This window comes from Perna viridis, chromosome 12 (assembly GCF_037379345.1).
Source record: "Perna viridis isolate PV_CMFRI_1.1 ecotype Kerala chromosome 12, ASM3737934v1, whole genome shotgun sequence".
NCBI lineage: Eukaryota > Metazoa > Mollusca > Bivalvia > Mytilida > Mytilidae > Perna > Perna viridis.
The window spans coordinates 11,092,569-11,106,602 of record NC_142456.1 but is presented as its reverse complement, the minus strand read 5'-3'; the positions used below and the strand labels follow the sequence as shown (position 1 = coordinate 11,106,602).

At 35.3% G+C, this 14,034-nt stretch overlaps 1 protein-coding gene across 1 annotated transcript; it reads right to left on the bottom strand.

Moving 5' to 3' along the window:
- Positions 1-1,257: 1,257 nt before the first annotated feature.
- On the bottom strand, positions 1,258-10,178 carry LOC148601177 (uncharacterized). Its single transcript, XM_088555247.1, has 4 exons — positions 10,033-10,178; positions 8,436-8,594; positions 1,755-2,045; positions 1,258-1,388 (listed from the first exon to the last, which is right to left on the bottom strand). The coding sequence occupies exons 2-4, from the start codon at positions 8,581-8,583 to the stop codon at positions 1,357-1,359; spliced, it is 471 nt and encodes a 156-aa protein (XP_088411373.1). The 5' UTR covers positions 8,584-8,594; positions 10,033-10,178; the 3' UTR covers positions 1,258-1,356.
- Between the last annotated feature and the right edge of the window lie 3,856 nt (positions 10,179-14,034).

The following is a 14,034-nucleotide window of genomic DNA, read 5'->3' as shown; positions in this document are numbered from 1 at the left end:
GTAGTCACAGAAAAAGGTCAGTAATTAAGTCGCCGACCACGAAAAGGCGGTGACTTATTGTTTTTACTGTGTTTCTTCTTCTTCTTCTTTTTCTTCTTCTTCATCATCTTCTTATTCTTATTATTATTATTATAATTTTAATTCTCCTGTCGTAAAAATTATTGAAAGTGTCCGCCCTTTTTCTCAAAAGTGCCTGGTCCGATTGAGATGAAACTTTACAAGAAGTTAAAACTACTCTTCGAATGGCCGCCCGACTAAAGCACCCATTTTTCTGCACAGGAAATTGGAACATCAAATATATCAAAAACTGCAGATCAGAATTTGACCAAAGTTGGTATATATATATATATATATATATATATATATATATATATATATATATATATAAAGGTCAATGGTACAAACAAAATCTCGAAAAAAAATCGCGTGCGTCTCGGCCGCCATTTTCAAAATGGTCGCCAACGCGGTCAAAACTTCAAATTTGTCTGATTTTGAAGAAAATTGATATCTAGGTTCTTTGAGCCATCCCTATTAATAATCGGCAATTTGAGCTACGTATTATCGGCTGCCATTTTCAAAATGGCTGCCACTGTGGTCAAAAATTTTCATTTGTCGGATTTTGATGAAAATTGATATCTAGGTTCTTTAAGTCCACCTGATTAAGAATTTGCGGCTCAATTGATAATTTGAGATACGTATCGCCCGCCATTTTCAAAATGTCGAAAATTCAAAGTTTTTCGGTTTAGTTGAAATTTGATATCCACGTTCTTTACGCTGCCTCGATTAATAATAAGCAATTTAATTGACAATATGTTTCTCAAAAGACAGAATAGGAAACGGGAGGCGACTTCTATACGTTTCGTGGAAACGTAAATTTTAATTAGGATTATTTTCTTTTATGAGAAAAAAAAAACAAACAAAAATCAAAATGTTATTTCCCTGAAATTTTGACCCTACTACACTACTGTTGATGTAGTATTTAAATCAAAAATATATATATTATGCCTTCGCTTTTGACATCGGCGTTACCGTCGTTCCAGACTACAATCTGTTTTCAAGGTGACCATCGCATCATGACAGCACTAACTGTAAACTTGTTTTAGGATTTATGATATATTATGATGGTATAGGTGTGAAAAGTTTACCTCTGGTGTGACAGAATTAAGAGTGTATTTCAGATTTATGATAATAAACGGTTATTTCATACTCATATTTAATTAAGTCAAAATTCGTCTAGGGCTTTTGATGAACATGATCTGCAATTAATAACATATGTTTATTGTCCAATCATCTTTGAGCTGTCTGTCAAAAGTGCATTAATAATGGAGATCTTGTCCAATTAGCGGAGTTAAAAAATCAATAGCTGGCATATCCACTTCCTTTACCTCCTGAAATAACAGAATTATGTAAACACAAACGACTTTTAATCGTATACAAGTAAATAGCAATAAAAAAAATTCTACGACTTGAGAGCGCTTTAAAACCGTGAAACCGATTCGGTATTTTGACGTGTGGGCAAATAATAATAAATACACGATTGAAGTCAAACTAACTTTTCATTAGATACCAAAAAAAAAAATAATAATAATAATTTCAATTTAAGATAAAATATTCTTAAGGTCGGAATATCACTAATATTATTGTAGTGACATGAACCTGTACTTTTTGCTCTCGCAAAGGGTAAAAAGCGAAACTATACCGACTGCGTCGGAAAAAAAAATGTCATGGACATAACATTAAAACTTTCATCTCACCGTATCCAGAGTAGGAACTTCCAAGAACTATCCCACCACTGCCACCATATCCACCATAGCCACCATAACCACCATATCCACCATAGCCACCATATCCACCATGGCCACCATATCCACCATAGCCACCATAACCACCATGTCCACCTAATATCCCTCCTCCAATAAATCCACTACTAACTACAGGAGTAGCTACTACCGGTGCACTAATGACTGGTACACTTCGTACAATTGTCGGAACGTAACCGTATCCACTTCCTGATCCATATCCGCCGTGCCCTCCATATCCATATCCTACACAAAGAAAAACGATAGTTTTATGAATTTTCGTTGTAATCTTTAGTTGAAGTATTAGGTATTACTTACAGAACTTTTGCAGAATAGCTCATCATCCATATGATATGTCCTTGCTCGAAGGTTTATTAACGTTTCTCCAATATTGAAATATTTGACTAAAACAATATCAATTAAGGTTAGGGGTTATGGGTACCTCAAAAGGGTTTGATAGTTTAAATTTACCTATATTTTACCTGTCTGTAAACTAAGTAAAATACGTCCTCGATTTTTTGTTTGTTTGATCACAGTAATGTTGTTATAATGGTTTTGTTTCTGACGTTCTATTTTTTATTATATTGGAAGACAGCACATATATATTATAATTATTTCATTACAAATATATCGCAGTTATTGCAAACACATTAAACATGCAAAATTAACAAAAAAAGGTGCACTTTCAGACACCCATTTTAAGTATAGCCCAAAGTATACAAAAGGATGCCTGGTCTGTATAATCTTGATCTGTCATCTGTTGGTTGGGGAATCCGTCTTTACGAATGGCATGTCTGTTGTCGATGTTTCGGTATTTCTTCTGCTAGTTTGACTCTTTCTTCTTCGTATATAGTTGGTATTGTTGTGGTTACCTTGTTACGCCACTGTTACATCGAATTGAGTATTGCCTCGACCTTTACTTTTGCTGTGCATGTGTGTGTGGAGTCCTAACGTTGGTTATGCTCTTCAAATAAGTATTTGTTGTCCCTGTACACAATGGAACAATACTTTTCCAATATCTTCCGTGCCCTCAAGTTGTTTTAACCATGTAGACTGATAACCATTAAACTCAAATCTGACTCTGCTTAACTTATTTGGTACAAGAGTAATCAAGGGAACCAAGGTTATAGCGGTAATCAAAAGAATGTAATCCAGGGACAAAGACCAGACATGGAAAACAGACATACACAAAGAACATAAAGTAACTAAAATCATACATACAAAGTAACAAAAGTAATGAGCAAATCGGACTCCACTAAAAACTGGAAGCATGGACCAGGTGCACCGGTAGGGTAAGCGTCTTCTGCTTTACTAGAAACACCCGCCGAGTTGCTCATAAAAAGTTGCTCATAAAAAAATTTCACTGCGAGCATTGCATTTGCCATTGCTGTCACTTTTTAATGAACCTAAAATCACAGACCTTGTTTTATAAATAAAGCATCAATAAGATCTGCCACAACTTTCATGTGAGCCATGAACAATTCAAGCTGACTTTTGGCTACAACTGACTACATTTCTTGAAAACTATCCCAATTAGATAAATAATTGTAAACAAAATATGACACAAGCTAAAGTCAGTCGATCATGAAAATAGAAACAAGTTAATTAAAAACTTGTAATTAATAATTATCAGGTGTATATATTTGACGACTATTGTAAATAATTTTAATAAAATCATATTGCCTAAACAAATTCCGAATTATTTCATTTTAAAGTAAAATAAAATAATTGCCTTAAAAAGATAGAAATATATTTTTAAAAATATTTATTGCTTTAATATGCTACTTTTTCGTAAACACAGAAAAAAAATAATGAAGAAACATTACATAATTATTATATTATTGTGTTTCTAGTTAATGAAATTATTTAAAAGTATCATCCAACATTTTTTATTGGAAAAGGTAAAATACAGGTAAATTTAAATTTAAATTTAAATTTAGATTGAAACACTTTTGAGGACCCCATAATCTCTAACCTTAATTGATGTTGTTTTAGTCTAATAACTAAATGTTAGAGAAACGTGAACTCACCAAAGAAAGACCTTCTTTCAAAATCGTGATAATTCAATTGCATATCCAAAGTATTCTGTAAACTAATATACATTCAAAATTGACTTTTGTGACACAAAACTGACTTTTTTCTCACAAAATTGACTTTTGTGATACAACAGTGAGATTTGTGGTGAATTGCATGCAAAAGTGATTTTTTTATGACAGAATTCAATTTTGTAAACACAACATTGAATTTTGTAACAATACTTCTCAGTTTTATCCAAACTAAACTAATTTGCATACAAAATTGACTTTTATTACCCAATATTCAAATAACATAAGTAAAGTCTATGATCCAAAAATGAATTTTGTCATGACAAAAGTAACTTTTGACCACTGAAAGATCACTTGTATGACAAAATTTAAATTTGTAGTATGTTATAAATTGTGTTAATCTGAACTCATTTTTGTTGAACAAAATTAAATTTTATCTGTACAAAACCACAAGAGTCCCATTCGGCGCCTCATAGATAGCGAATGTTGTCCGAGACTGGTGCTGTTATAAATTGCATTTATATCAAGTATACGAAAATGAGTGTGTTGGTGGTGTTTCACCACAAGGTAGTGAAATGCGTCTAGTGCGACTGGCTAGCCTATTTGTAGACGAAAGGGAGAGTCGAGTGCGTAAATCTTGCCCCCGCCAGTACAAAGACTCCTCACTACCAAGACTCCTTCCAACGCCTCCCCGTGGAAATGCATGTCAACTGGGATCAAGTATCTCAGGCTAAGTTTGAAGGAGATCTCGGAGTAGCAAGGACCCCAGAGGTGCAGTGTGTAGGCCCACCGACGTGTGAACATGCCCTAGCACTCATCAGCCTTGCCCCAGCTATGGGTATAGCTCCACTGCATTGTGGAAAGACTTTGGATAGTCAAATGCTATGGAAGTATATCCAGAAAGAAAATCCGGGTAGATGGAACCCGTCAGCGAAAGGTATCATCTAAGGGAGAAAAAAAGACCCTACAAAAAAAAAATGCTGGCCCTCCGAGCCCAGGGGGTTAAGCGTAGGGTTAATCACCCAATCTTGGATAAATGCTGATTACAGAAACGATCACTAAAGCAAACACTCTTTCTCGTCGAAGACTAAAGGAAGAACATACCAAAAACTCTCGAAAACAGCAGATGACGCGAAAGCCGACGGAGCTGTTTTCAGCCAAACATACCACCAAAATAGGCACCTGGAATGTAAGAACGTTATACCAAAGTGGACAATGTACACAGACTGCTAACGAAATGGACAGATATAAGATTGAGATCTTAGGAATAAGTAAGTTGAGATGGAATTCATCTGGTCTGACAAGTATCAATTCCGGTCACACAATTATATACTCTGGAAACACCAACCCAGACCATCCACATAAGAAGGGAGGTGCATTCCTGATGACAAGAAATTCTAAGAAGGCATTACTGGAGTGGAATCCCATATCTAGAATTATAACAGCCAGATTCAACTCTAGGTTCCAAAACGCAACTTTCATCCAAGTATATGCACCAACGAAGGATGCTGAAGAAGATGACAAAGAGGACTTTTATCATTCCTTGCAGACCACCATAGATAAAATACCAAAATACATTGTATTACTAATGGGCGATTTAAATGCCAAGGTGGGATCAGATAGAGAAGAAAGAGAAAAAGAAATTGGCCTACATGGAGTAGGACAAATGAACGAAAATGGGGAGCTTTCTGCAGACTTCAGTGCTGTCAATAACCTAGTTATAGGAGGGACTCTTTTCCCTCATAAGAACTGTCACAAACTTACATGGGTGTCACCAGCTGGAAATGCTGCAAACCAGATTGGTCATATCGCTATCTCCTAAGGATGGAGATAATCTTTGCAGGATGTAAGGGAACAAAGAGGAGCAGATGTAGCATCAGACCATCATCTAGTACAAGGGCATATCTATCTTAAGCTCTCAGCCATAAAAAAGATAGAAAGCAAACGAAAGAAATTCAATGTTGTTAAGCTGAAAGAACAAACTGTGAGAGATTTATTCCAACTTTCTCTTCAAACTAGTTTTAGTGCTCTAGAAGATGTAGAGACCGAGGATGATAACCTCAACTTAACATGGGAAAGAACAACACAAGCAGTAATAGAGACATGTCAAGAAACTCTTGGATACATACAGCACAAACGTAAAAATTGGATGTCAGATAATACCTGGAGTAAGATAGAAGAAAGAAGAAAATGTGAAGATAAACAATTGAACGCAACCCGAGACAACAAACAAGACAGGATAAAGAGGTTAGAAAGGGCTGCAATGATGACAAGAAAAAACATGTGGAACAACTTGCAGAAGAAGCAGAAACCGCTTGCAGCAAAGGAGATATCAAGGCTCTTTACAACATAACACGTCAACTGAGTGGCAGAACATCCAATACTGACACACCTGTAAAAGATAAGAATGGAAACACACTCACAAAATCTGAATAACAATTGAAGTCCTGAATATACCTCCTCCTACAGATCCACCAACTGTAGGATATGGACAAGATCTTAGAATTAAGACATAGCGAATAACTAGAACACAGGTAACCACTGCAATAAAACATCTGAAAAGTGGCAAAGCAGGCGGAATAGACAACATCCCTCCGGAAGCAATGAAAGCAGTAGATTCTACCTCGATCGACAAGTTTCACCACCTTTTGAACAGAAGATGGGAGGAAGAACAAATACCCGAGGACTGGAGCAGAGGAATTTTGGTAAAACTTCCGAAAAAGGGAGACAGGACTATATGTGGAAACTGGAGGGGTATAACTTTGCTTTCCATCCCTAGCAAAGTATTATGCCATATCATCTTACACAGAATGAGACATGAAGGTGATAAAATATTACGAGATGAACAAGCCGGTTTCAGATAGGAAAGATCATGTACTGACCAAATTGCCACCTTAAGAATCATTATAGAACAAACCATTGAATGGCAGACTTCACTATACCTTACATTTATTGATTTGAGAAGGCATTTGATAGTACAGATCATTAAGTACTATGGAGCATTCTAAGGCACTATGGTATTCCAGAGAAAAGTGTATCCATCAAGGATTCACTTGTCAAGTTATCCACAGTGGGAACCTAACAGATCCTTTTCCAGTGTCTACAGGAGTTCGACAAGGATGTCTCCTCTCTCCTCTTCTCTTTTTGATGGTCATAGATTGGGTCAGCAAAATATCTTATAGTCAACCTATGGGAATTAAAATGGACCTTACAATCATGTATTGAAGACCTTGACTTTACCGATGTAATTTTTGACATTCCCATCGCCACCAAGACTCGAAAGAACAGGCCTTCAACCTAGAATCAAATGCCGAAAAGGTTGGACTATACATCATCCCAACAAAGACAAAATCTATGAGGATCAATACTAAAAGCGAAAATAAAACCCAGATTAGAGGTTCTGAAGTAGAAGATGTGGTACAATTTACCTATCTTGGAAGTGCAATTAGTACAACAGGAGGGACAAATGAAGACATAGTAGCAAGGAAAAAGAAAGTACGACAAGCTTTTGCTATCCTTAAGCCGATCTGGAGGAGCAAAGTACTAAGAACATCTACAAAGATCCGAATTTTCAACTCTAATGTTAAATCAGTGCTTTTATATGGATCAGAGACATGGCGATCAACTGTTGCATCCACCAAAAAAGTGTTCATAAACAGGTGCCTAAGAAACATCCTTGGAATAAAGTGGCCAAATAAAATTAGCAATAACAACTTATGGCAAAGGACCAAACAAGAACCGGTCATGCAAACAATTACATCAAGAAAATGGAGGTGGATTGGACACACGTTGAGAAAAAGAAGTACAAAGTTAACACGCCACACCCTATGTGGAACCCTCAAGGCCACAGAAAAAGAGGTAGACCAAAAACACATGTAGGCGAGATTTGAATACAGAAGCTCAGAAGATTGGAAAGACCTGTGGAGAAATTAAAGTACGGGCAAAAGATAGAAGGTGATGGAAAGCCACAGTGGTCGCCATATCTCCCCCCCTGGGATGACGCAGATTAAGTAAAGTTAAGTCATACGAAAATGAAGCTGCCATAATGCTATTTTTAGCTCCATATTTCAAAACATGCACAAAATCTGATATTGATGTTTTTTTCTTGCCAAAGGTATACTGAACCCAGTTGATAATATACAACCATGACTATGTATTTTATGATCGGAGTCAACAAACTGAACCTTACGAGTATCTTGACTATTAAGTAAACACTTTTAAGTTACATAAGCAAAAGTCATCTCGATAGTTAATAATTGGCAATCAGTGTCGATAGTATTTCCTTGACAAGGAAAATAAGATATTTTATACACACTATTTGGTGAGAACCATACGCTAAAACTGTCGTACTACAGGGTTTTTATTGAAAAAAAAATATACAAACGATTCTAAGTAACTCAATACGTACTACCGAAATATATATATGATCTTTAACAAAATGTGTAGTTTTCAATAACAATAATAAGACACCAAAATTCAGAATACTGAAAACCATTTTCAGTTGATTGATGAAATGTTTGTCAATTTAAGACATTCTTGCTCTCCATAGAGTGTACTCTTTATCATGAATATGATAGATTTAAATTCCTACCACCAATAGGGCCTCCACCTCCTGCTCCTCCAATGACTACTACGCCACCTCCTGATCCACCATAACCTGGCCCATAGCTTCCTTTGAAGGTAGCCATGCTGGCTGATACCAATAAAAGGAGAACGCCACAGCTGCTTATGAAATGCATGGTACTACTAACTGAAATATTAGAACCTGAGTAAAAACACGCAAAACGTTACACACCCTTACTCGTTTACTTTTAATAACTGAATTTTTGAATTAAGACGACACAGATATTGTGCCGTACAATAATTCTATTTACTGATGTTTCATTCGGTAAAAGTAAAGTACAATGAATTTGTAAATGTATTTTCTACCTTACATGTACAAATGTATGAAGTCGACCTTCTGACAAGATTTTTTTTGTAGAAAGTCTGCACAAACATTCCTGAAATTAGGAAGAAGCTCGAATATAATTTATTATATTATTTTGTCAATTATTTATTATTCATTACATGTATATACTCAAATTGGTTGGGACCCTGAATATAGAATCTCATTCAGGATCAAAGTAGTGTCTTCTTTCATCAAGCGAGTGTCTTTTCATTATACATGTGTGTACAACCTGTTACAATATACACTTTACTATTGCCATTTAAGCAGAGACAGATCCAACATCCGGAACTTCTTTTTCGTTGGGAAATTTTGTTAATTTCCTGCAAGGTTTAGGCAAAATAGGGAAAATGATAGCCTTGAACCCCTTTCAAAATCTTTGGGTCCGCCCATATTATTATAACGAGAATAGATATGGTGAATATTTATGTCAAAAAAACAGCAAGCCAACTGGGATAAAAATGTCAAGTCTGTAACATTTCCGTAAAAAGTCTAAATTTCTGTGACAATGCTGCAACAAAATCTCTCATATTTTATTTCATAACAACCAAAACTGAAGTCAACATACATGTACCAAGTGGAAGAATAATGAAATGTTATTTTCAGCCATTTTTGTCAGATTATCGGATTCCTTTGATTTTATCAATTGAATTTATACCTAACACACCATAAAATGTTTTCGGGAAGAATTTATGAAGTCCTCGTTTTATTTTTTTCAGTGTTTCAACAGATAAAACATACTTGGACAAAACCTTTGTGAAATCTAGAGAAATCCTTTTCCCGCCAAAATATAAAATGCTTACTAGTTTATCTCAGAAACAAACACACTGACCTATCTTTTTTTTTCTTCTATTGTTCTAGCGTGAAAGATCTGAAGTGATTTCACAACCTTTGAAATCCTCGTAGTTCTCAAATATAGTATGCTTAACAAATATTATATACCAGCATGTCTTGACAGCACCGTATATAGCCTTACAATATCTTCATACATGTAGTTCTACAAGTGCTCTAAGCGAACACTAGTCCAAGTTAACATTGTTTGCCTTTAAAATAGTAAGTTTTATTCCTTACATCTCCATATATTGACCACACGAATGTCTCATGAAAACATGTATAAAGTAACAGAAGTACGTTAGATGCAATGAAAAGTAAACACTGATTCCATTCTCTCCTAGTGCCCTCTACACAGGTGAAAATGCAACAATATCAAAACATCAAGACATAGAAGGGAAATGATACTTACGTGTTCAGACTGACGATAAATGCGGCAAATCTTGAGAAAAGGTGGCTTTTTATATCCATGTCTTCGGTGTGAAAATAGACAAAACCAGTAAAGATATGCGTTGATTAATGTAAAACGCAGCCAAGGTTAGTGAACAACCGGTTGATTGATCTGAAATGATAGTTTTCGATGTGTAATCAAAGTAAATTTGAATGATTAAGGTCTCTAAATCGGTATTTAAATGCGTAAATTTTAACTTGATGCAACCCGGATAGTCCTAAATCTTCTTATTTTAACCACAAATAGTACGTGTTAGTGTATTGATGTGAGACAGTATCATAAATGGAAGAGAGATCAGAAAGGCAGACAACCCGTGACACAATTAAAAAACAGACGTCTTGTACTAAGAAAACACAAAATTGTAAGTTACGCTACAATGCCAATAGGTGCGTAAATCTATCAGGAATCTGTAGTTGAAAAACCTTGAACGAATTAGTCAGGTGTGGATCCAGAGATTACCTAAAGGGGGGGGGGACTTACCCGAGCATTTCTCAAGAAAACCCCCAAAGAAACATGAGAAATAATATGCATCGTTGGGTTCATGATACCATACTGCTCAACAAAAATTACTTCCTGGCTATATTTCTATGTTTTAACATATAAAAATATAATATTTTGAAAAAAAATCGCATTTAAAGAGGGGCCCTGAACGCCTGCCAACCTTCTTTGATTCCCATGAACATCATATAAATCTTATCTTCACTGTGAACGGTGAACGTTACTATAGACATTTGTATATAGATAATAACTTCGATAATTATAAAAATGTTGAATCGAATTTCTAGGACGGCTATAGGGTTTGTAAGTCTCGTTCTGGTTTCAGTTTCCCTTCCGGAATTTCTGATGTTGAACGTATTGAAATCCGAAGACCGATCTGCATTTTATTGTTTACTTCCGGGAAAGCGAAACGCTGCAATCACAATGCAAAATCTTCTGTTTTATGCTTTTCTTAACATTTTTAGTATATAGAACTAGATATTTGTCATTTTTTATCAGTATGTATACACACAAAATTTTTTTTGCTTTTAATATTGAACCCGTTGATGTGTTAATGACGAATCTCCATGCATTTGATTGGTAGACGAGGACCCATTCTCATAAAATCACGGAGTCACGTGACGAGACTTACATACCCTAGCGTCACGTACACAAACAATTTTATAAGAGTTCGTAATAAACTGCTTACTTATACAACTTCTTCCATCTCCTTGAAAGAATGTTTTCACCACCTACATATTTTGGTATTCGTTTCCATTTTACTTATATTAATTTAAAAAAAATTGTGTATGTTTCGGTAATTGTCTGTTTACCTAAACCCGATGGTCGATCGGACAAACAATCTCGCTAACCCGGTGGTCGATAGGACAAACAAACTCGCTAATTATTTAAACATATCTGATTTATTGATTTCAAATAAAATTATAGAGCGAATGATATGACTTCATATATTTTTTTGTTCAAAACAATAAAATGAAATTTAATGAAAAAAAAAAGTAATGCCATAAAATTAATACTCATTCACACAGGAGCAGATCCAAACATTTTGAAATGGAGGGTACCAGTCAGGGTTCCTTGGAAAAGAAGAGGTGCTAGGACATTTTTACCAATTTTATTCAATTTTATACATGAAAATGACAAATTTTCCATTAAAAAGGAAAGGGTTCTGACCCCCTGCAACCACCGACCCCCATTGGATCCGCCTCTGCCACGCATGTGTTAAAACCTATATGTATATAACTTATGAAACCGTTATTATTATACCATCTCGCGTATTCACGCAGCATCAGATTACCCCTGTACATGGGCAGTCCGAAATGTTTTACATTTTTTTGTATTTTATCAAATGACGGTTTAGAACCGAATCCAGTTTCACAATCCTTTTGGTTCTACCTGTTTGTTTATCACGTGTTCATGTATTTTTTAAGAAATAGAATCACAGAAACTCCATTTCATCTTTGTTTTACCACGGTCTGGCCATTTACATTGCATTGTTTTACTCTGAGCGATAGCGATGGGTTAAATAACGACATACATTTGTAATTGGCCATACCGTGGAAAAACAAGATAAAATGGAGTTACCGTGATTTATTTCGATTCTAATGAGACTAGCTTCGTTATATTTTTTTAAAAGACGCAGCCTATATGTTGCACGAAATGTTGGTGATATGTTTATCACTTTTTAAATAATTTTACCAATAGCTTTGAAGAATTGGCGGACAAGGACATTTCTATCACTCAACGGTGACCGGAGATCCCGCCTTATCACAACCCTTTTTGATACGACAAATATAGTTCAAACACTTCTGGGCAAATGTAAGAAGTGGAGAAAAACATGAGATATTTTTTTTTCAGATTAACAGAAGCTCAGCTTACTTCAAAGTTGAATATATAGATGACTTTCACATTCGCTATTTACGACAATTCGAGTGGAAACTGCTTTAGGGTTTTATACCAGACAAAGAAAGGATATCGGATACCAATGCTACGAGAAGAGTAAAACATGTACAGTAGTTATGTGGATACGGGATAGTTTTTAAGTAAACAAATCAATACTTAGTACTTCCTAGTGCGTAAGCTTTTTGACTGATACATTGTTACTACTGACTCCTTCCTCTTTAGTAATAATGTTAACTGCTTAGTGGTACACAGTTCACTACTGACAACTGAATACTTTATAATACATACTGATTACTGACAAATCGTTAGTCTTTTGTTACTCCTGACAATTTCTTTCTTTGTATGCTTTCTGATTACTGCTTATTTTATTTTCTATTCCTATTATTGCAATGCCCGTCCTGAATTATACATACTGCTAAGTTTATATTTTGTAATGACGTCCATGTTATCCCTACAGTGAAGCACTAAATAATTTGATAAAACTGTCTTTTGTGTAAAACGTTTTGTTTTCTTACCCTTAGTACAAGTTAACAGGTATAGTAATCAATACGCATTGGGCACTTGTCAGTAAGGACTATTATGCATGAATTTGATGACAAGTGGCGCGGCTATATTGTAAAATAAAGTTGTCCTCATACCATTCGGAATTAATCGTATTTATGCGCTACACAAATTGTGGTATTCACAGGAGGGTCGGGTGAGTGTGTGCCTCCATTCCCTAATGTCAGACCGGGTTAACCCAGGGACTCAATCCACTGCGATCTGAGCTCTAGCAAATCAAGAGTTCTTATTGGAGACAAAAATAAATTTTACCAACAAAAACTGTGTGAATGAGAGTTCTGCACTAACTGATCGCAATACTGGTATACAAGTTAACCATATAAATGAGGTTTAACTATAGGCCATACTTGATATGACATTTCCTAAAAGTGTAGGTGTACTACATGTACATTATACCACCGGGATATAATACCTCTGAAACAGACTGGTGGGACCAAATTAATCATAGGAGCGATTTATTCAGCCCTATTAGAACTTAACATAAACTTACATGTATTACATGTACCAAATCCACAATCATTAGGGATCTTGTTAGTCCGGAAATAATAACTATCATACTAATATATTGTAAGATATGAATTTAAGTTGTACATAGTTTTGTTTTATGTCGTCTCCAGCAGAAGTCCATGTTATGAAACTTCACGAGTGACTGGTTCTCTTTAAACTTCAAAAGTGTTCTCTAATGAGAATAGCACTGAAAGGGTTAGACTGTTGTCATAAAAAGTATGTGAACAAAACAATGTCTGGTATAAATGTTATCAGAACTTTCTTCTGTGAAATATTTTCAATTACCAATTATGTCCACCTCATTTTGATGATCTACATGCAGTTCAAAAAGCTTTGATACATGTATGTGGAGGTTATACATGTACTTCCAACTTGCAAAGTCTTATCAGAATAATCATCTAAGCATCGTTTCCAATTTTAAGAACAATACTAGACTCTTGACTTTTCACTTTATATCCTAAGTCTTTTAATTGTTTCCATAACTTTTTGGGGTCATCT

Coding starts and splice junctions, on each gene's coding strand:
- LOC148601177 (XM_088555247.1), bottom strand. CDS start 8,583: ATGCATTTCATAAGCAGCTGTGGCGTTCTCCTTTTATTGGTATCAGCC. Junction 2,046..8,435: donor AGGTGGAGGCCCTATTGGTG/GTAGGAATTTAA, acceptor TTCTTTGTGTAG/GATATGGATATGGAGGGCAC. Junction 1,389..1,754: donor AAGTTCCTACTCTGGATACG/GTGAGATGAAAG, acceptor CTGTTATTTCAG/GAGGTAAAGGAAGTGGATAT.